General features: G+C 41.7%; 1 protein-coding gene across 7 annotated transcripts in view; it reads left to right on the top strand.

Moving 5' to 3' along the window:
- The first annotated feature begins 11,144 nt into the window (after positions 1 to 11,144).
- Reps2 (RALBP1 associated Eps domain containing 2) overlaps positions 11,145 to 19,921 on the top strand; it is a 178,770-nt gene continuing 169,993 nt past the window's right edge. For 4 of the 7 annotated variants that reach the window (XM_070040802.1, XM_070040799.1, XM_070040801.1 and 1 more), the window contains exon 1: positions 11,147 to 11,481. In XM_070040802.1, the coding sequence (XP_069896903.1) occupies positions 11,248 to 11,481 (234 nt within the window). In that variant the 5' untranslated portion in view covers positions 11,147 to 11,247. Of the gene's footprint in view, positions 11,482 to 19,921 lie in introns of all 7 variants that reach the window. The other 3 variants (XM_070040804.1, XM_070040800.1, XM_070040803.1) reach the window with 2 other exon arrangements.

Here is a 19,921-nt window from a genome sequence, read left to right as displayed (position 1 = left end):
AATAGTTTTTAAAAAAGTCTCTGTTGCCTTAAATGAAACAGCTGCTTGGAGTCAAAATTGAGAATAAGTTTCATGAACTCAAAAATGCTTCCAACTTTTCTATGGTCTAGAGCTTCAGATTAAAGCCTCATTGTGTGTTAAGGCCTTTTTCTATCAATAAAAGCACAGTCCTCTGGTTCCAAAATGGGAAAAAAAGAGAGGTGAGCAACTTCCTTATTTTTTAAAATCAGATGTTATTGTTTTCATAGTTACTGAATTGCTATGTGGACTAATATGGAAAATGTTTGCAAACACATATCCCCCAAGAGGTTCTGAAACTGGAAAAAAGAAAGAAAGAAAAATCAATCTTCGCTTGTGCTTGTGCTCCTGTTTCTGGCTCTCACATTAGTTAAGGGGCAGAATCTAATGGGTGGAGTCAGATGAAGATAATACACCACATGGGAAATAAACATCCTCTCCAAAATGAACACTCACTTCTATATTTTCCAGTACAAAAGGAAAGCAGGCATTGTCAACCAGATGTGCTAACTTTCTCATGTAGTCACATTCTAAAACCCAAATGAAATCTCTATAGTTGCCAGTTATTTCAGTATTTTCAAAGAAAAAAGCATGGCTTAATCTTATTTTCTTTAACATTTTTTTTTTTTTTGGTCCGGTTGTTGAGCCTGAACTCTGGGCCTGAGCACTGTCCCTCAGCTCTTCAGCTCAAGGCTAGTGCTCTACCACTTGAGCCATAGCACCACTTCCGGCTTTTTTCTTTTTGCTTATGTGGTGCTGAGGAATCAAACCCAGGGCCTCAGGCATGCAAGGCAAGCGCTCTACCACTGAGCCAACTTCCCAGCCCTTTCTTTAACATTTTTATTTCACATTTCAGGACCACTTATATATAAGAATCTCAGTGAGGGCTTACAATTGGAATAAACAAATAGTACTGCAAAAGGGGGTGCTCATGAGAGTTGATAGGCATATATATGTGTATATATATGTGTATATATGTACATATATATACATGGAGGTATTGGGAAGGACTGATATACTTAAAACATTCTCATTATGGAAAATTTCAAACAAAATATTTCCAGAGATTAATATAACATACTTTCTTCTTATTACTCAGATGAAACATTTGTCAGTGTTTTCTGTAGTTTGTTTCAAACTGTCTTCTCTCCATCTTTTTTCTTTTGTGTTTGAGTATTTTAGTGCACATTTAGGAGGTCATTTTACTCATAACCAATATAGAATACATCTATACGTGGTAAGGGTTGTTTTTCATAATGATGATACAATGATCACATTTTCAAAACAAATAATATCCTTTAATAGCATTGGATACTGAGTCCATATTCAAGTTTTCCTTACAGTGGACAGACTATGTTTTGAGATTTCCTTAATCTGGGAGATTTTAGATGTACACAAAAATCAAGAGAATAATAGAATACACTCCCATGTTCCTATTACCCACTTTCAACATCGATCGACTCGATTAATTATTTCCCCTACATATTCCTCCCACACCCTTGTTCAATTTTTGATGCTGGAGATTGAATGTGAGGCCTTTTTTATTGTGATCACATTCATTTAACATTAAAAAATTCACCATTTGGATGTTAGTGGGAGGGAGGGAGTGGAGGAGATGAAGGACAGTGAATATGGTCAATGTATTTTATGTACATATGTGAAAATGGAACGATAAAACTTTTAGAATAATTTGGGAAGTATGGAAGGGAAGGAAGGTGATGGAGGAGGTGAGTCTGATCAAGATACCTTGTATGCATAAGAGGACATATCAAAATGAACCCACCTTGTTGGGTCTGGCACTTTTCCGAGAGGAAATCTTAGACATTGCTCTATCTAGAACTTTTTCTTCAGTTACCACTTTTGATTTAAATAAGCAACAATTTATTATCAGATGACTAGAACATGTTTCATGACCTCAAAATGCTACTTGAAAATATGCCTGACCATGAAAATGGGTGTTCGGATCATATTGTCCTTACTGAACCTGTTTATTTCCATTACTTGTTTGTATAGTTCTGTAAGAAACATTTTCCTTATTTAAAATTCCTTTCCAGCGGGAACTTACAGAAACCAAAAAGGAATGATAGATACACAAAAGTTAGAGCTCATAGCACAGGAATCACTGTTGATATAAATAAGTTACTTAGATGATTTGACTATTAACAAAACTGTACATTTTATCAAAGAAGGTATTTCAGTACACATCGTTTGATGTGTACATATGACTGTATAGAATTAGCATGAAATCCTAGTATTCATATTGTAATCCCAAAGTCTCTTAGTAAAAAATGCATAAAGTATTTACATGAGTCCTAATAAAGGAATATCAATAACAAAAAAAGTTACATAGAATTGTGATTTTATGTACTTGCGCTCTCCTATGGGTTGTGACACCACCAAAATTATAGTGATAAACATATTTCTGGCCTTGCAAGGCTGAGAGTGAAATCCCAGATGACTCAGTAACTATATCAACTTGATCAAAGAAGGAAGAAGGAAACAAAAGAGAGTGAGACCATAATCTAAGTTCACTATAAAAGAAATCTGTCTATTGTCCTGGGGTAGAAGTCTTTGTTATTGAGTACAAGACTATCTAGTCTCTGCAGAAAGTTATTTACAGATTGGCTTGGGCTGTACATGGTTTTTCTGTGAGATGGCGGTCGTATTACTCTCTGATAGAAAATCTTGGCTTAGGCTGGGTTCTCTGGGAGCTGAAATAGAGATGGAGACTTTTGTGTAAGTGTTTTGATGGGAGAGAGCTCTCAGGAGAAAGAGCATGAAAGAAGCAGAATGGGGCTGGAGAAAGCATGGGACAAAGAAATGGTCTCAGCTGGAGACTTGCATTAGCCCGATCCCACTGGAATATAATTAGTATGAAAGGGTTGGTTGGTGGTACTTTGAGGTTGGACTCCCCGTGCCCCCTTGTTTTATTTTTCACAATTTGATACCTTTTTCATACATGTCTATAATATACTTTAATTGTACTCACTCCCCCATTATTCTATCTTGTCTCCCATTCTGCCTGTCCTGTTGGCCTCCTTTTAATTCCTAAATAGTCCAAGATGCTGAATGTTATTTTATGTTTGTGCTGGTCCTGGGGTTTGAACTCAGGGCCTGGGTGCTATCCGTCCTGAGATTTTTTTTTTAATTTTAATTTTTTTGTTTTATTTAAAAATTTTTTCTATTGTAATAATGCTGTACAGAGGGGTTACAGTTACACGAGCAAGGTAATGAGTACATTTCCTATAGGGCATTGTTGCCTCCTCCTTTGTTTTTCCCTCTACCATCCCTTCCCTCCACCTCCACAACTACCCCCTCCCCCGCCGAAATTGTAAAGTTCGTTTTCAACATAGTGTTTTTTATTTTTATTTATTTACTTATTTTTGCTCCAGGCTACTGCTCTGCAACTTGAACCACAGATCCACTTCCAGATATTTGGTGGTTCATTGGAGATAAGAGTCACAGATTTTCCTGCCTGGGCTGGCTTGAACTTTGCTTCTCAGATTGCAGCCTCGTGAGTAGCTAGGATTACAGGCGTGAGCTACCAGGGCCTAGTACATGCTGGACTTGCCCCCCTAATGTTAGTAAGTCATTTCCTATGGGCTCTTTGTGCAGTGGCAAGGTATATGGAAGTGTACCCTCCCAGAAGTGGCTTTTATTTTGCAGATTAAGTGTGCAAAGGGAGCAGCTGTGGGCCATTAACAGATAACACTCACCCATGGTAAATATTCTGCTAAAATCAATCTTGGCAGTGAGCCGACATGCCAACCGTAGATTGTATTAATTTCAAATTTTTCTTTCTGGGGATGCAGCATGACTACATTTCTCAACCTTCCTTTCAGTATGATGCAGCCATAAATAATCTGTTTCTAACCAGTGGAAAGTAGGGAGAAGACATTTGTCTCCTCTGAGCCTGGCCTATAAGCCCACCTGTATATAAAGCAGTCTTCTAAGACTTCTCTTTCTTTGCTGAGTTCTCCCTCGGTTTCTTTTTCTAGATGTAGAGAATTTAGTGGAAGATTCTGAGGTCCTAGGGGATGGAGGTACTGGTAGATAGTGTTCTTGAATGAACTCCAAATGTCTGTCCACTGATCCACATTAGACTATGGCATGAACAAGGAAAATGTTGGTTAACCCATTTGGATTTGGGGGATTGTTTTGTTATAGCAGTTAGCTTACTCATTCTGTGAATGTATCATTTTCCAGAAACATAAAGTGTTTTAGAAAATTTGGTTTTTGGGATCATGTCAGTTTAACTCATCATAATCCTTACTCAACTCTGTGATGACTGAAGTACTGAATACCTAAGAATATTTTCTTAGCTCTTTAAGAAATAGGAAGCTAGTTGCTGGTGGCCTCCTGTTTATGATCCTAGCTACTCAGGAGGCTGAGATCTAAGGATCACTAAAGTCAGCCTGGGAAGGCAATCTGGAAACTCTTATCTCCCATTAACTAGCAAAAAGCCAGTAGTGGAGGTGTGGCTTAAGTGATAGAATACCACTCTTGAGCAGAAATAGCTGAGCAAGAGCTTGAGGCCTTGAGTTTAAACCCCAGTACTGGCACCAAGAAAAAAAATACAGGGAAAAAGCATAAAGAATATTTTGGCTTCTCTGATCAGTGTGGAGCCAAAATGAGTGTGTTAATGTAGAATTACAGAAGTATGAGGAAATTCTCTTCTAAAAGGTTCTTATTTACTATGAGTCTTAAAGACTTTGTTTTTAGTTTCTATACTCTTATCAGTATTTCTCTCCAGCATTTCTTTGATAACTTTTCCATATGCAGAAATTGTATGTTGTAGAAATAAAGTGGGGCTGGGAAGGTGGCTCAGTGGTAGAGCGCTTGCCTTGCATGCATGAGGCCCTGGGATCGATTCCTCAGCACCACATAAGCAGAAAAAAAAAAGCCGGAAGTGGCGCTGTAGCTCAAGTGGTAGAGCGCTAGCCTTGAGCTGAAGAGCTGAGGGACAGCGCCCAGGCCCAGAGTTCAGGCCCCACGATCGGACACCCCCCCCCAAAAAAAAAGAAATAAAGAGCAGTACTTGGCATTTCTTAGTAAAACTTTATTTATTTATTTATTTATTTATTTTGTCAGTCATGGAGCTTGAACTCTGGGCCTGGGTGCTGCCCCTCAGCTCTTCTGCTCAAGGCAAATGCTCTACCACTTGAGCCACAGAGCCACTTCTAGCATTTTTTGTTTATGTGGTGCTGAGGAATCGAACCCAGGGCCTCATGCATGTGAAGCAAGCACTCTACTACTGAGCTCCCTTCCTGGCCAGTAAAACATTTTTGTAAATGTTGTTTTCTTTTCTTTTTGCTGTGTCCTGGCTTTCAGCATTACCGTTCTGGCGGTGTCAATTTGTTGAACAGCTTCTCTCTTGCATGCTGGAATCGTCAAAGGCTGCCCTCCTACCTGACCCAAGCTGGGGTTCATCATTCACTGTGTCTGGGGCTCCTTCTTCTCGCATAGTCTTTCTCAGTTCAACCCAGTCACAGTCCATACCCATTCCAGCCTCTTGTAGAGCCATTCTATGTGAGCTGTGATTCATGTATTTTCTTTTTTCTTTCCTTTCTCCTTTCTTTTTTTCTCCCTCCCTCCCTCTCCCTCTTTCTCTCTTTTTCCTTCCTTTTTCTTTGCTCCCCCTTCCTTTTTTCCTTCCTTTTTTTGTTGGTTGTGGGGCTTGAACTCTGGGCCTGGACACTGTCCCTGAGTGCTTCAGCTCAAGGCGAGCGCTCTACCACTTGAGCCACAGCACCACTTCTGGTTTTCTGGTGGTTCATTGGAGATAAGAGTCTCATGGACTTTCCTGCCTGGGCTGGCTTTGAACAGTGAGCCTCAGATCTCAACTTCGTGAGTAGCTAGGATTACAGGTGTGAGCCACCAGCACCCAGCCCCTTCCTTCCTTTTTTTGTGGGTACTGGTCCTGGGGTTTGACCTCAGGGCTTAGGTGCTCTCCCTGAGCTTCTTTTGCTCAAGTCTAGTGCTCTATCAGTTGAGCCACAACTCCACTTCTGACTTTTTTTGATAGTTTATTGGAGATAAGAGTCTCAGGGAAAGTTTGGGTTGGCTTTGAACCATGATCCTCAGATCTTAGCCTCCTGAGTAGCTAGGATGACAGGCGTGAACCACTGGTGTGTGGCTGATTTTCTTTTTTTCTAAACTTCTACGGCACTTAGCCTGAGGTACACAATTTAGCACCAAATTAAAAGTTGTCTTTTATTTGTAGTCTTAGTGAAGCTAAAGCTTCTTGCGTGTGTGCGCGTGTGTGTGTATATATTCCAACTAGGCTCTAGTGATTCCTGCCTGTCATTCTAGGGTCTCAGGATCCTGAGATCTGAATCATAACGTTCAAAGCCATCCTAGGCAGGAAAGTCCATGAAACCTTTATTTTCAATTAACCATCAAAAAAACCCAGAGTCAGCTGGGAAGGTGGTTCAGTGGTAGAGCGCTTGCCTTGCATGCCTGAGGTCCTGGGTTCAATTCCTCAGCACCACATAAGCAAAAAGAAAAAAGCCAGAAGTGGTGCTGTGGCTCAAGTGGTAGAGTGCTAGCCTTGAGCTGAAGAGCTGAGGGACAGCGCCCAGGCCCAGAGTTCAGGCCCCATGACTGGACCCCCCCCCCAAAAAAAGAACTTTATCTTGCCCATGTAATTGTAACCCCTCTGTACAGTATGTTCACAATAAAAAAAATCCAGAGTGGTGCTGTGGCTCAAAGTGGTAAAGCACTAGCTTTGAGCAAAAGAGCCTGGGGACAGTGTCCAGGCCCTGAGTTCAAGCCCAGGACTGACAAAAATATGTCTTCTCCCCAACATCTTACTGTGAGGATTCAATGAGGAAATGTGTAGAAAAGTGCTTTGAAAAGCCCTTTAGTTCCCACTAGTAAATGCATGTTAGGGCCTATTACACTTTGCGCTTGCGCTTGCATGTGTCATAGGAGGAAATAGGATCTGTTGTCCATCACGTAGAGTGGGTCACTTTGTAACCTTGCTATTCTCACTGACACCTAACTACAACTGGGAAGAGAAGAATGGTCCCTTGGCTTTCATTTTCCTAAGAAGATATTACAGCTATGGAAAATACAGAGATGGCAAGATTTTGGAGAGGAAAAATACTAAGTTATTCCTTGCTGCTGTTTTGATTTTTGTGCTGGTCCCGGGGCTTGAACTCAGGGTCTAAGTGCTGTACTTGAGCTTTTGTGCTCAAGACTAGGGTTCTACCACTTGAACCACACCTTCACTTTCAGCCTTTTTGGTGGTTAATTGTCAATAAGAGTCTCTCGGACTTTCCTGTCCAGTCTGGCTTTGAATCATGATCCTCAAGTCTCAAGTCTCCTAAATGGTTAGGATTACATGCATGAACCGCCAGCAAACATCCCAAGCATGTTCAGTTTAAGGTTATACTTTACAAATGGAAAAGATGGCAGAGACATTTATAGGCCCTGCTTAACTCAAGTTCATGGAACACATGTCCCCAAGGTTAAAGTGGCAATAGGGCAGACAGAACACTATTGAGCTTGCTCAGTTTAGCATCATAGAGATGGTAGAAAAGAATAACTCTGGGCATGAAAAAAAGGAAAAGACACTTAAAAAATACTTTCTGTGCCAGTCCTGGGCCTTAAAGTCAGGGCCTAGGCACTGTCCCTGATCTTTTGTGATGAAGGCTAGTGCTGTGCCACTTAAGCTACAGCTCTACTTCTGGCTTTTTGGTAGTTAATTGGAGATAAGTGTGTCACAGATTTTCCTGCCCAGGTTGGCTTTGAACCATGGTCTGGAGTAGCTAGGATTATAGGTGTGCTGTGCTAAATATTTTTCTTAGCATAAATCAGTTGTATAAAGGATTTTCATTGTGATTTTATGACTGTCACACAATGTACTTGGATCAAACTCAACCTCTCCATTTCACCCCTTACTAACCCTCTTGGAAAGGACTCTTAATGTTCATTAATCAAGGATTTTCCCCACAAAGGTGCCTGTATTACTTAGTAGCTAATATTTCCGGAATATATCCTGTCTTCTATTTCATTCCTTCAGAGTCAAAAAGTAAAACATTACTCTGGCCAAGATTGAAGTTGACCTTATTATTTTTTTTTTTTGTCAGTCATGGGGCTTGAACTCTGGGCTTGGGTGCTGTCCCTCAGCTCTTCAGCTCAAGGCTAGCACTCTACCACTTAAGCCACAGGGCCACTTCTGTTTTTCTGGTGGTTTGTTGGAGATAAGAGTCTCATGGAATTTCCTGCCCCAACTGGCTTTCAACCTGGATCCTCAGGTCTCAGCCTCCTGAGTAGCTGGGATTACAGGCATCAGCCACTGGTGCCCGGCAATTTTTTTCCTAATGTATCTCTTCCCTTTTCCTTTTTGTCTTTATCATTTCATGATTTTCCCTCTTCATTTTTCCCTTGGTTGACCATAATACCAAAGTATTGTTATCATTAGCAAATGTATTTTCTAAGATGCCTTTGCTTTTTTACTTTTAATTAAAGTAAAACTATTTGGATTACAACTTTTCTTTTTGTTTTTGTTGTTGTTTGCTTTTTGCTTTTTTTTTTTTTTTTGTTGGTCGTGGGGCTTGAACTCTGGGCTTGGGCGCTATCTCTGCACTCTTCAGCTCAAGGTGAGCGCTCTACTGATTGAGCCACAGTGCCACTTCTGGTTTTCTAGTGGTTTAGTGGAGATAAGAGTCTCATGGACTTTTCTGCCGGGGCTGGCTTTGAACCGTGATCCTCAGATCTCGGACTCCTCACTAGCTAGGATTACAGGCGTGAGGCACTGGCGCCTGGCTTGTTGTTTGCTTTTTGAGACAGGGTCTCCCTATGTAGCCCATACTATTCTGAAACTCCCATTCCTCCTGTCTCAGCCATGTGCTGGGATTACAGGCATGTACCCCCTATTCCTGGCTGTTATGGAAGTTAAATACATATCTATAAATCTATTTTTTTTATTAAAGCAAGTTCTAATGTGTATGTTTTAACCTTGGAACAACTTTTGTCCTCTTTGATTTATTGCTTCCCAGAAAGGCTTGATTAATGTATTTTGGCAATGCCTCCTAGGGACAAGAGCATTTAAAATGAGAATTTTTGAAAGGGAGATGCACATATGCAGTTACGTTGCTGGAATTTCCAGCATCATTTATCTTCCTGTGGCTTTTCCCCAGACTTTTCCTTAAAAATTGTTAGAGCATAGCCAATGACAAGCAAGCTCATTTGAATATAATAATGTTATAATGCTTATTGTAGCTCTGTTTACAGTAGTCACACTGGGATCAGTCAAAATGTGCAAAAACATGAATTGGTATATGTATATATACTTTCATGGAATATTATTGAGGCAATAAAGAAGAATGAAACGACAATTTGAAGGAAAATAGATGGAACTGGAGATCACCATGTTCAGTGGAGGTAAGCCAAATTCAAAATGCAAATACATGAATAAATAGATGCTCAACATCCCTGACCATAAAGAAAATGCAAATCATTCATCTCACTCCAATAAATACGACCATCTTCAAGACTATCAACAAGTGCTGGAGAGGATTCAGGGGAAAAAGGACTCATCCACTGTAGTTTAACCACTGTGGAAGGCAATTTGAAGAGTCCTAAAAAACTAAAAATAGAACTAGCATTTATCTTCAAATACCACTCATGGAAATATCTCTGAAAGACTTTGAGTCAGGATATAATAGAGGCACTTATACACCCATGTTCATTGCAGCACTATTCACAATAGCCAAGTTATAGAACTAGCCCAGATGTGTAATAAGCAATGAGCGAACTAAGACATGTAGTATATACATGGAGTATTATTCAGTCATATAGAAGAAATGAAATTGTGTTGCCTGCAGGTACATGGATGGATGTGAAGTTCATCATGTGAAGTGAAGTAAGTCAGATTTAAGAGGACAATGGTTGCATGTTTTCTGTCATATGTGGATGGCAGACCTAAAAAGTAAGCATAAATGTAAACACATAGAAGACTCTGACCAGATGAGAAGGAGTGTAGAGGGAGAGAGACTATTAGAAGATAAGCAGGGGCTGGGAAAGTGGCTTAGTGGTAGAGCGCTTGCCTTGCATGCCTGAGGCCCTGGGTTCGATTCCTCAGCACCACATAAGCAAAAAGAAAAAAGCCGGAAGTGGCGCTGTGGCTCAAGTGGTAGAGTGCTAGCCTTGAGCTGAAGAGCTGAGGGACAGCGCCCAGGCCCAGAGTTCAGGCCCCACGACTGAACCCCCCCAAAAAAAGAAAAGAAAAGAAGGTAAGCAATACTGAAACACACTGAATTTTGAATGACAAAGTCACACTAACCCTCTCTTATTGAAGTCTGTATTTTTGGGCTCTACCATGTAAATCTGCTACAAAGTACCAGGTGATGGTTGGTAAGTGTAGATAAGAATCTCATGGACCTTCCTGCCTGGATGGGCTTTGAGTCATATTCTTCTGATCTCAGCCTATTGTGATCCTCAGATCTCAGCCTTCTGAGTAGCTAGGATTACAAGCATGAGCCAGTGGCACCCTACTCTAGATTTGAGTTATGTCAGAGAAAGTAAGTGGCCTAACCACATCCTCCTCAAAGCTTTAGGGGAGACTCTGGGACTCCATTGATATAATTATCTTTGTTCTCCAGCTTGTTAGGACACAACTACCAACAGAGGGAGGAAAGCTAACTTCCCCTGCCTTGCTTTTTCTGGAAAGCGCATAGCGCGTAGCATGGTGTGGTAAGCTCAAGGCACCTGCTCCAGTCTCACAGGGAGAAAATATCACCATTTTCCCCACCCTGTGAGAAGCATTATTCTTTCAGGTAGGTCTAGAAGCTCCCTTCCTGGTCAGGGCGGAGAGCTAAAATGCCCCTCTGGGGTAAAGTGGGCTTGGGGTGGCACCAGCCCTTGCCCTTCCAAACCTGGCCCTCTCCTGCCAAGCAGGAGACAAGACTGTGGGCAGGTGGTGCGTGGAGTTACCTGGAGAGGGGCGGGGCGGGGAGAGGCAGGCGCGTGGAGGGCGGGGCCTTGGTGGGATTCTAGGTTGTGATTGGTCTTTGCCGCGCCTGTCTCCATGTGCCGCGCAGCGGAGGCACAACATTCAAGCCCGGGGGGCGGGGCTGCTGCGCACCGGGAGGAAGCCGCCTCGCGGCAGCTGCGGGGCGTGGAGGCGGTGACGGCTCAGGCCCAGGCGGTGGCGGTGATTGTGACAGAGGCGGTGGCACCTTCGCTGGGGACAGTGCCTCAGCAGGACTCCTTGGAAAGCCCATGGAGGCGGCGGCGGGCGGAGGCGGTGGTTCTGGGCCGCCCTTGCTGCTGAGCGAAGGCGAGCAGCAATGTTACTCCGAGCTGTTCGCGCGCTGCACGGGCGTCGCTAGTGGGGGCACACTCCCCGGGCCCCCTGAGGCCGCCAGGGTCGCCCCTGGAGCTGCCAGTGCGGCCACTGGTCCGGTGGCCGATCTGTTCCGGGCGTCACAGTTGCCCTCTGAGACACTGCACCAGGTATGTGCCTGTGTTCCCAGTTCCTGCAGATCTGTGGGGATTGGGTGTGTGTGTGTGGGGGGGGGAGAGGACATATGGTGTGAATGGGGTGACAGGACGGCCTCCAGGGATCTGGAGGCCACAGTCAGGTCTTGGGGATGGCGGCGACGCCCTAGTCCCTGGGGACCCGAGCCTCCACAGCTCAGCTCTTTAACCAGTGCCGGGTGAGCTCTTGTCTTTGCTCTCCAGAAACTCACACTCCTTTCCTTCCCGTTCTCCCCCCCCCCCCCCCCGCGACCATTTCTGGGGTTCTGCAGCCACCCAGACTCAAAGTTTGCTCTGTTCTGCAAGTGATGTTTGTCTTGGCTGGTGTCTGATTTAACCTCTGTTCCCCGCTTCTGCCCCTCCCTAGGTTTGAACAAATTGAAGTGTGTGTGTTGTGTGTTTGTGTGTGTCCGCATATGTGTGTGTGTATGTGTGCCCTGAGCTACATGTTATCTTCCATGTTTTGTGATAAATGCGTATCTACTATATATATTATATATATTGGCTCACTTGTATTTCTGATTATTAGCATTGAACTGGAACCCTTGCCTGGACAACTTGCAGAGCAAAGACTCAGGACATAGGTCAAGCCAAAGCCAAGTTCCCCATTTGGGGCTAGGAGTGGACCCCGGTGTCTATCAAAGGAGATAGCTGTTGTTTTTTTCATTTGACCATTACTTGAACTTGACCTAGAGTTGAAAAATCCGGGGCATCATAGCTACTTCTTTTTATCTGTTCCATAACTGGAAAAAGAGGAGGAGATGATCCACAGCTGGTGCTGTTTTTTGTTTTGTTCCTTAAAGCTTGGAGAAACCTTTTCTCACTTGATGTCATGGCACTAAATGATGATAAGATTAATAATAGCAGGTCTGAAATATGGAAGGAAGCTTTTCTCTCAAAAGCAGTAAGATGAAAGTTTCAATGCCAGTGGAAGTTAAAGTATTAGTGACATTTAAAAAATCTACTTTCAAAGGAGTATTGAGGGTTTTACGGTTCACTTGCACTACCATTGTGTTTGTAATTTTTCTTTTGTTGCCCCAGACTGTGTTTTGTACAGCCAGAGTGTGCATATGCCCATGTGTTTATGAGCATAGGTTTAGCTACTCTGTCATTTGTTTCACCTCTTCAAATTTAAGATTTCTGAAAATATAATTAGTATTCATTGAATTCAGCATAGATGTTTGTCTCCAAAGAAGTCCCATGATCATGCAGACAGTTCTGTCACTGCAGTTAAGCAGTTCAGGTGGACCAGATAAAAAGGAAGTCCATTTCCAAAACACAAACCATGGCTATTAAATGATGCCCTCAGAATATTTCCAAGCATTATATATATATTTTTTTAATTTTTTTTGGGGGGGTCCAGTCGTGGGGCCTGAACTCTGGGCCTGGGCGCTGTCCCTCAGCTCTTCAGCTCAAGACTAGCACTCTACCACTTGAGCCACAGCACCACTTCGGGCTTTTTTCTTTTTACTTATGTGGTGCTGAGGAATCGAACCCAGGGCCTCAGGCATGCAAGGCAAGCGCTCTACCACTGAGCCAACTTCCCAGCTCCTTTCCAGGCATTATAAATTTATTGAAGTGACTGAGACTACCCAGCAGGTAGGTTAGGTCTGGGCACTGTTGGGGCTTTTTTTTTGTTGTTGTTGGTCGTGGGGCTTGAACTCTGGGCCTGGGCGCTGTCCCTCAGCTCTTCAGCTCAAGGCTAGAGCTCTACCACTTGAGTCACAGCTCAAATGGTTTATTGGATATAAGAGTCTCACAGACTTTCCTGCCCGGAATGAGTTTGAACCATGATCCTCAGCTCTCAGCCTCCTGAGTAGCTAGCATTCCAGGCGTGAGCCAACAGTGCCCTGCTAGAGCATATTTTGTTGTCAGTAATGCCTCAAGTGTGATAAGAGGTTGTGGACACACTAGCTAATATCTACAGGATTTGGGGAGGGACTTTCCTTGAGTTATAACCCATGCTAGATTAGCTCCTTGTGTCCTTGGTAAATCTAAGAAAAACAAAATTTAAATATTCTGTAGTCTAAAAAAATAAAGAACCCACAGTGCCTTTGTACAGATGACATAATATTCTCCAGTTGAATATTGCATGCAAAAGGCTGCTTCGGTTGCTTGCAAAGGGAACTTTCCTAGAGGATTGCTTAGAGTGAATATCTCAGAGCTTGCAGCCAGAGTACAGTGAAGCAAAACTCTTTAGCCTAACAAAATTAAAATAACCCAATCTTCTTGGTACAGATGAAAATAAAAATTAAAGGCATACCAGACAGGGAAAGGCAATTTTAAGGCATTCAAAGTCAGTAACTGGCAGTCACCTAGTTCTTCTTTTTGCCTGTCCTAGGGCTTGAGCTCATGGCCTGGGCTCTGTCCCTGAGAATTTTGTTCAACACTAGGGCTTTGCCACTTGAGCCAAAGCTCCACTTCTTGCTTTTTAGTGGTTAATTGAAGATAAGAGTCTCATAGGCTTTCCTGCCCTGGCTGGCTTCGAACTGCAATTTTCAGATCTCAGCCTCCTGAGTATCTAGGATTACAGGCATGAGCAATCTTGTGCTCAACCCAGCCACCTAATTTTTATTCGTTACTTTGGAGATGGTTCAGCTGGTGTTGTGTATGTTTTGTCCACCTTAATTTGCATGATTCCATCAGTATATTAGTTAGTCTTTAAAACAAGTATAGAAAAATGCTCTCTTACCTGGTTAAACAGGAACTTGTAAGTTTAGATTTAAGTGGCTCAACAGGTATAACTGCTCAAATCATGGAGACATTAACCAACATTGGTGGTTTCTATGGTAACAGTAAGATCCCCCCCCCCCAGTCTTAATAAACAAGATTACAATAATGTACCAGGAAAGGTGAGATTCTTAAAATCTTACCAGAGTAAATATCCTAGAGAGTGAACAAGGGTGAACATGGTTGAAGTATCATATGCATGTATGTAAGTAGAACCATGATCTGTGTTTGTCTTATGATCTTAAGTTTCTTTTTTTAAAAATTGTTTTATTGTAAAGATATTGTACAAAGGGGTTACAGTTACATAAATAAGGTAATGAGTACATTTCCTATCAAGCATTGTTACCCCTGCCTTGGTTTTTCCCCTATGATTATCCCTTCACTCCCCAACTCCCCGCCCCCCAAGTTGTAAAGTTTGTTTTCAACATAGTGTCTTGTACGTGTCATTGTTATAATGGTCAACTTGTATCTTTGTTTCAGCATTTTGATATTTCCCTTCCCCTCCCCAAATGATCTGTGTTTTGAGAAAAGGGAGGGAATGAGGTGAGTGATGGAGTGGATGAGTTTGATCAGGGTACTTTGTATTCACATATGGAAATATCACAATGAAAACTTCCTTATACAACTAATAGGTGGTAATAAAAGTCTTTAAAATACTTTTAAACATACTTTAAAAAATAAAATACTTTAATATCTTCTTATGTCTAAAATAAACCAGAATATCTGTTTTTTTGGGGGGAGGTCCGGTCGTGGGGCCTGAACTCTGGGACTGGGCACTGTTCCTCAGCAATTCAGCTCAAGGCTAGCACTCTACCACTTGAGCCAAAGCACCACTTCCAGCTTTTTTCTTTTTTTGCTTATGTGGTGCTGAGGAATCGAACCCAGGGTCTCAGGCATGCAAGGCAAGCACTCTACCACTGAGCCACCTTCCCAGCCCCCAGAGTATCTGTTACAGAAGTGAACGTATGAAATTAGCTTAGAGTTTTAAACTTTTTAATATTATTTGTTATAGAAATGAACCTACAAAATTATCTTAGGGTTTTTTTTTTTTTGTCCATTGTGGGGCTTGAACTCTGGGCCTGGGCTCTGTCCCTCAGCTCTTCAGCTCAAGTTCTACCACTTGAGCTACAGCACCACTTCCAGTTTTCTGGTGGTTTATTGGAGATAAGAGTCTCATGGACCATGGACTTTCCTTCTCAGGCTGGCTTTGAACTGCAATCCTCAGATCTCAGCCTCCTGAGTAGCTAGGATTACAGGCGTGAGCCACTGGTGCCCAGCTATCTTAGTGTTTTTCTCCAGTTGATATATAATTATTTATATACCCTTATAAGTTATTAATATGGTCTCAACATATGATAAGCATTCCATCGTGGGGCTGTTGGTAGAACCTGGAGGTTGAGCTTAGTGGGAGGCCCTTATGTCATTGAAAGTTTGGATTTGAAGGGTATTGTAAGACTTAACCTCTTCCATCTCTTTTGCTTCCTGGCTGTGAAGTGGTGTCTCTGCTCTCTCAAGTGCTCTCTACCATTGCCATCTGGCATGTCCCTTTGAGGCCCAAAGCAATGAGATCAGTAGGACATAGACCGGTACCTCCAAGACAAGCATATTTGGTATTCTGTTATACCAACAACAGGTTAACACAACACATATACATGCAGGTGCACACATTTATATATAAGATTTTTCTTGGTGCTGGGGTTTCAACCCTAAGACTTATACTAAGCAAGCATTCTACCACTGACTCTACATACAATTTCATAGACTGTTTTCTCAGGGTAGTTTTAGATTCAGGGGAGCATTGAGGAGAGAATACTGTATTTATCCTGTACTACCCACATGCATAGTCTCCCCTACCATCAATATCTGGCACCAGAGAGGTATGTTTGCTAGTGTTGATGAACCTACATTGACAACATCATTCTTGCCAGAGACCAGAATTTCCATTAGAAATCACTTTTGTTGTTGTTTTACTCTATGGGCTTGGATGAATGTATGCCATATATCCAGCATTGTCGTATCATACAAAATAACTTTCCTGCTTTAACAATCCCATGTTCCAGTGAGACATCCTTCCCTTCCTGCAAACCACTGATATTTTTACTGTCTCCAGAGATTTGCCTTTTAAAGAATGTTATATATTTGGCATTATCCAGTATATTGCCTTTTTCAATAGGCTCCTTTCACTTAGAAATAGGCATTTAGGAATCTTTTCATAGTTTGGGGCTCATTTCTTTTTAGAACTGAGTCCATTGTCTGGTTGTATTCCTTTATTCGTTTCCCTGCTGAAGGAAATCTTGGTTGCTTCTAAGTTTTTGACAGTTGTGGATATTGCTGTTGTAGACATCTGTGTGCAGCTTTGTCCACACATTTGGAGTCATGGGGTAAATAGCAAGGGGTATATTGCTAGATGCTATGGTAACAGCAGATCTAATTTTCAGTCTTCTAAAATGTCTGTACCTTCAGCAGTGAATGAGAGTTTCTGTTACTCTACCTCCTTGTCAGCATTTGGTATTGTTAAAGGTTTTGGATTTTTGCCAATGTAATATATGGATACTGATAACCCATTGTATTAATTTGTTAATTCCCTAAAGATATATGATGTTGGGCACATTTTTATATTCTCATTGCCATCTTACATTATATTTTAAAGCTTCACAAGAAGCTATTGAAAGTTATTTTTTATGTATTTATACAATATTCATTTTCATGTGCTGATTTATTTGAAAGCAGGATTCTAGCAGTAGATAGAAAGTAGTTGAATGAAAAGGCTTTTATACTAGAAAAGGAATATATAAAATAAGTGGTTTTTTATATTTAAAAAATATATAAAATATTTTATATTTCAAGACTACAAATATTAACGATGTTTCCCCAGGCTGTAAAGTATTTTATGCCTATCCAGAAGCCAACATTTTACTAGAAGTCATGTGGTATAGTGGGAATCAGGTTTAGTTCGACCCATGTAAGTTTCTGTTGAGTGGCAAGTCCTGTCCTAACTGATGATGTTATAGCAGTAAATCAAACTCAAATCTCTGCTCTAATGGCTCTTAGATTTCATTGCAAATGCTTTTTATACCTCAAGTTTTTTGTGTAAGAAATATCTGAAAGATATCTAAACAAAATGTCTACCTCCAAGTGACAAAATATATATTTGACATAATGAATTAAACATAGATGCCTATGCATATTCTTTAGAATGGCATCTTAGTCTTTGGGGATGCTGGGCACATTTCACTTTAATGATAGGTAATACTTTTTTTGGCCAGTCCTGGGGCTTGAACTCAGGGCCTGGGCACTGTCCCTGAGCCTCTCAGTACTAAGGCTAGTGCTCTACCACTTGAGCCACGGCATCACTTCCAGCCTTTTCTCTTCATGTGGTGCTGAGGAATCAAACCCAGGGCTTCATGAGTGTTAGGTAAGCACTCTACCACTGAGCCACATTCCCAGTTCAATGATAGATAATTCTTAAACATTAAGAGGAGGGACTGGGAATGTGGCTCAGTGGTAGAGTGCTTGCTTAGTATGCATGAAGCCCTGGGTTTGACTCCTTAGCACCACATAAACAGAAAAGACCGGAAGTGGTGCCGTGGCTCAAGTGGTACAATGCTAGCCTTGAGCTGAAGAACTCAGGGTCAGCACCGATGGCCAGAGTACAAGCCCCACAGCCGGCAACAAAACAAAACAAAACAACAACAACCCACAAAACCCCCACCACCACAACAACAACCAAAAACAACATTAAGAGGAATAGTTCTATATAACACTGATTCTATGTTATTCAGGAAAAAAAAAACATTGGAGTCTAGTAAGCAATGCTCTTGTGGAAGCAGATTATGATTAAAGTAGAAAAAACAGTTTTGGAGCTGGGAGCTGGTGACTCATACCTACAATCCTAGCAACTCAGGAGGCTGAGATCTGAGGACAGAGGTTTAAAGCAGACAAATCTATGAGATTCTTATCTCCAGTTAATCAGCAAAAATTTGAACATGTAGGCCTGGCTCAAGTGGTAGAGTGTCAGCTATAGGCACAGAGCTGTGATAAGTGGGGGATTTTTTTAAAACTCTGAATATAATTTCACTTTTTGGGAAAAGTTATTTTGAAGATTTTTTTTTCTAAATTTCAGAGGTAATTATCACTAAGGCTAAAGATAAGACAAAATTCTTTTTTTTTTTTTTTTTGTCAGTCGTGGGGCTTGAACTCTGGGCCTGGGTGCTGTCCCTCAGCTCTTCAGCTCAAGGCGAGCGCTCTACCACTTGAGCTACAGCGCCACTTCCGGTTTTCTGGTGGTTTATTGGAGATAGGAGTCTCACAGTCTTTCCTGCCTGGGCTGGCTTTGAACCGCGATCCTCAGATCTCAGCCTCCTGAGTAGCTAGGATTACAGGCATGAGCCACCAGCTCCCGGCTAAGATAAGACAAAATTCTTATAACCTTTTTCCTGTTACTAGATTATTAGCCAGAACAATTTTTTTTCTTTTGTTGCCAAATACTAGGACTTGAACTCAGGGCCTCAGTTCTTGTTTGACTTTTTCACTGAGGGCTGGTGGTCTGCCATTTGAGCCACACTTGCCCTTCTGTTTTTTTGATGGTTAATTGGAGATAAGAGCCTCTTTGAGTTGTGTACCCCGATGACTTTGAACTGAGACCCTCCAGATCGCAGCCTCCTGAGTAGCTAGGATTACAGGCATGAGCAACTAGTGCCAGTGCCAGAACTATTAAAAATATAAATGAAATAATTGTCAAAATTTCTTCTTTTAGGTCATTTCATTTCATATCAGGTACTTTAGGGAGACAGAGACTAGCATATAAAAACAGTAACTAGGATGACATACTGTTTAAGAACAAATGGTAGCACATACAGGAAAGTATCAGAGCCAAACCATTGTCTGTTTAAAAAGGATATTAGCCGGGTGCCAGTGGCTCAAGCCTGTAATCCTAACTACTCAGGAGGCTGAGATCTGAGAATAGTGGTTCAATGTCAGCCCAGGCAGGAAAATCCCTGTGAGATTTTTATCTCTTAATTAACCACTCAAAAACTAGAAGTAACACTGTGGCTCAAGTGGTAGAGTGCTAGCCTTGAGCATAAAGAGGCTCAGGGAAAGTGCTCAGTCCCTGAGTTCAAGCCCCACAACTGATAAAAAAGAGGATATTGCCTTTTCTATTATTCTTTTTTCTTATCTTTTTTTTCCATATAAGGGCTTAAACTCAGTAGTACTTGCTCAGCTTACCAATTCACCCTACCACTTGGGCCATACCCCCAGCCCAGATTTTTACTGGTTAATTTTAGATTCTCATGAACTTTTCTGTCAAGGCTGGCTTTGAACCTCAATCCTCCAGGTCTTGCCTCTTGAGTAGTTAGGATTACAGATTTGAGTTACTGATACCTGGCAAAAGGAGGATATTGGCATAATAATTACTCATTGTCTCTTAAAAGTGGGAGAGGTTTTTATTCTTTGTCGATGTGGTTTTTAATGTACTATGTGATTTTTTTTTGTTTCTTTTGTATGTTCTTCTCTCTATGGTATAACCCCTGTTGTCACTGTATTTAATTCTGGTGCCCTGCATCTTGTATATATATATATATATATGTTTCTAACTTGGGGAGGGGAAGGGAAATAACATAATGCTGAAACAAGGATGCAGGTTGACCCATTGTAACAAGACACTGTGTTGAAAACGAACTTTACA

The sequence above is a fragment of the Dipodomys merriami genome, unplaced genomic scaffold (genome assembly GCF_024711535.1).
Source record: "Dipodomys merriami isolate MVZ:Mamm:240054 unplaced genomic scaffold, mDipMer1.0.p SCAF_3, whole genome shotgun sequence".
Taxonomy (NCBI): Eukaryota; Metazoa; Chordata; class Mammalia; order Rodentia; family Heteromyidae; genus Dipodomys; species Dipodomys merriami.
Note: the sequence above shows the minus strand (reverse complement) of the source record. Positions and strands in the feature narration are given on the sequence as shown.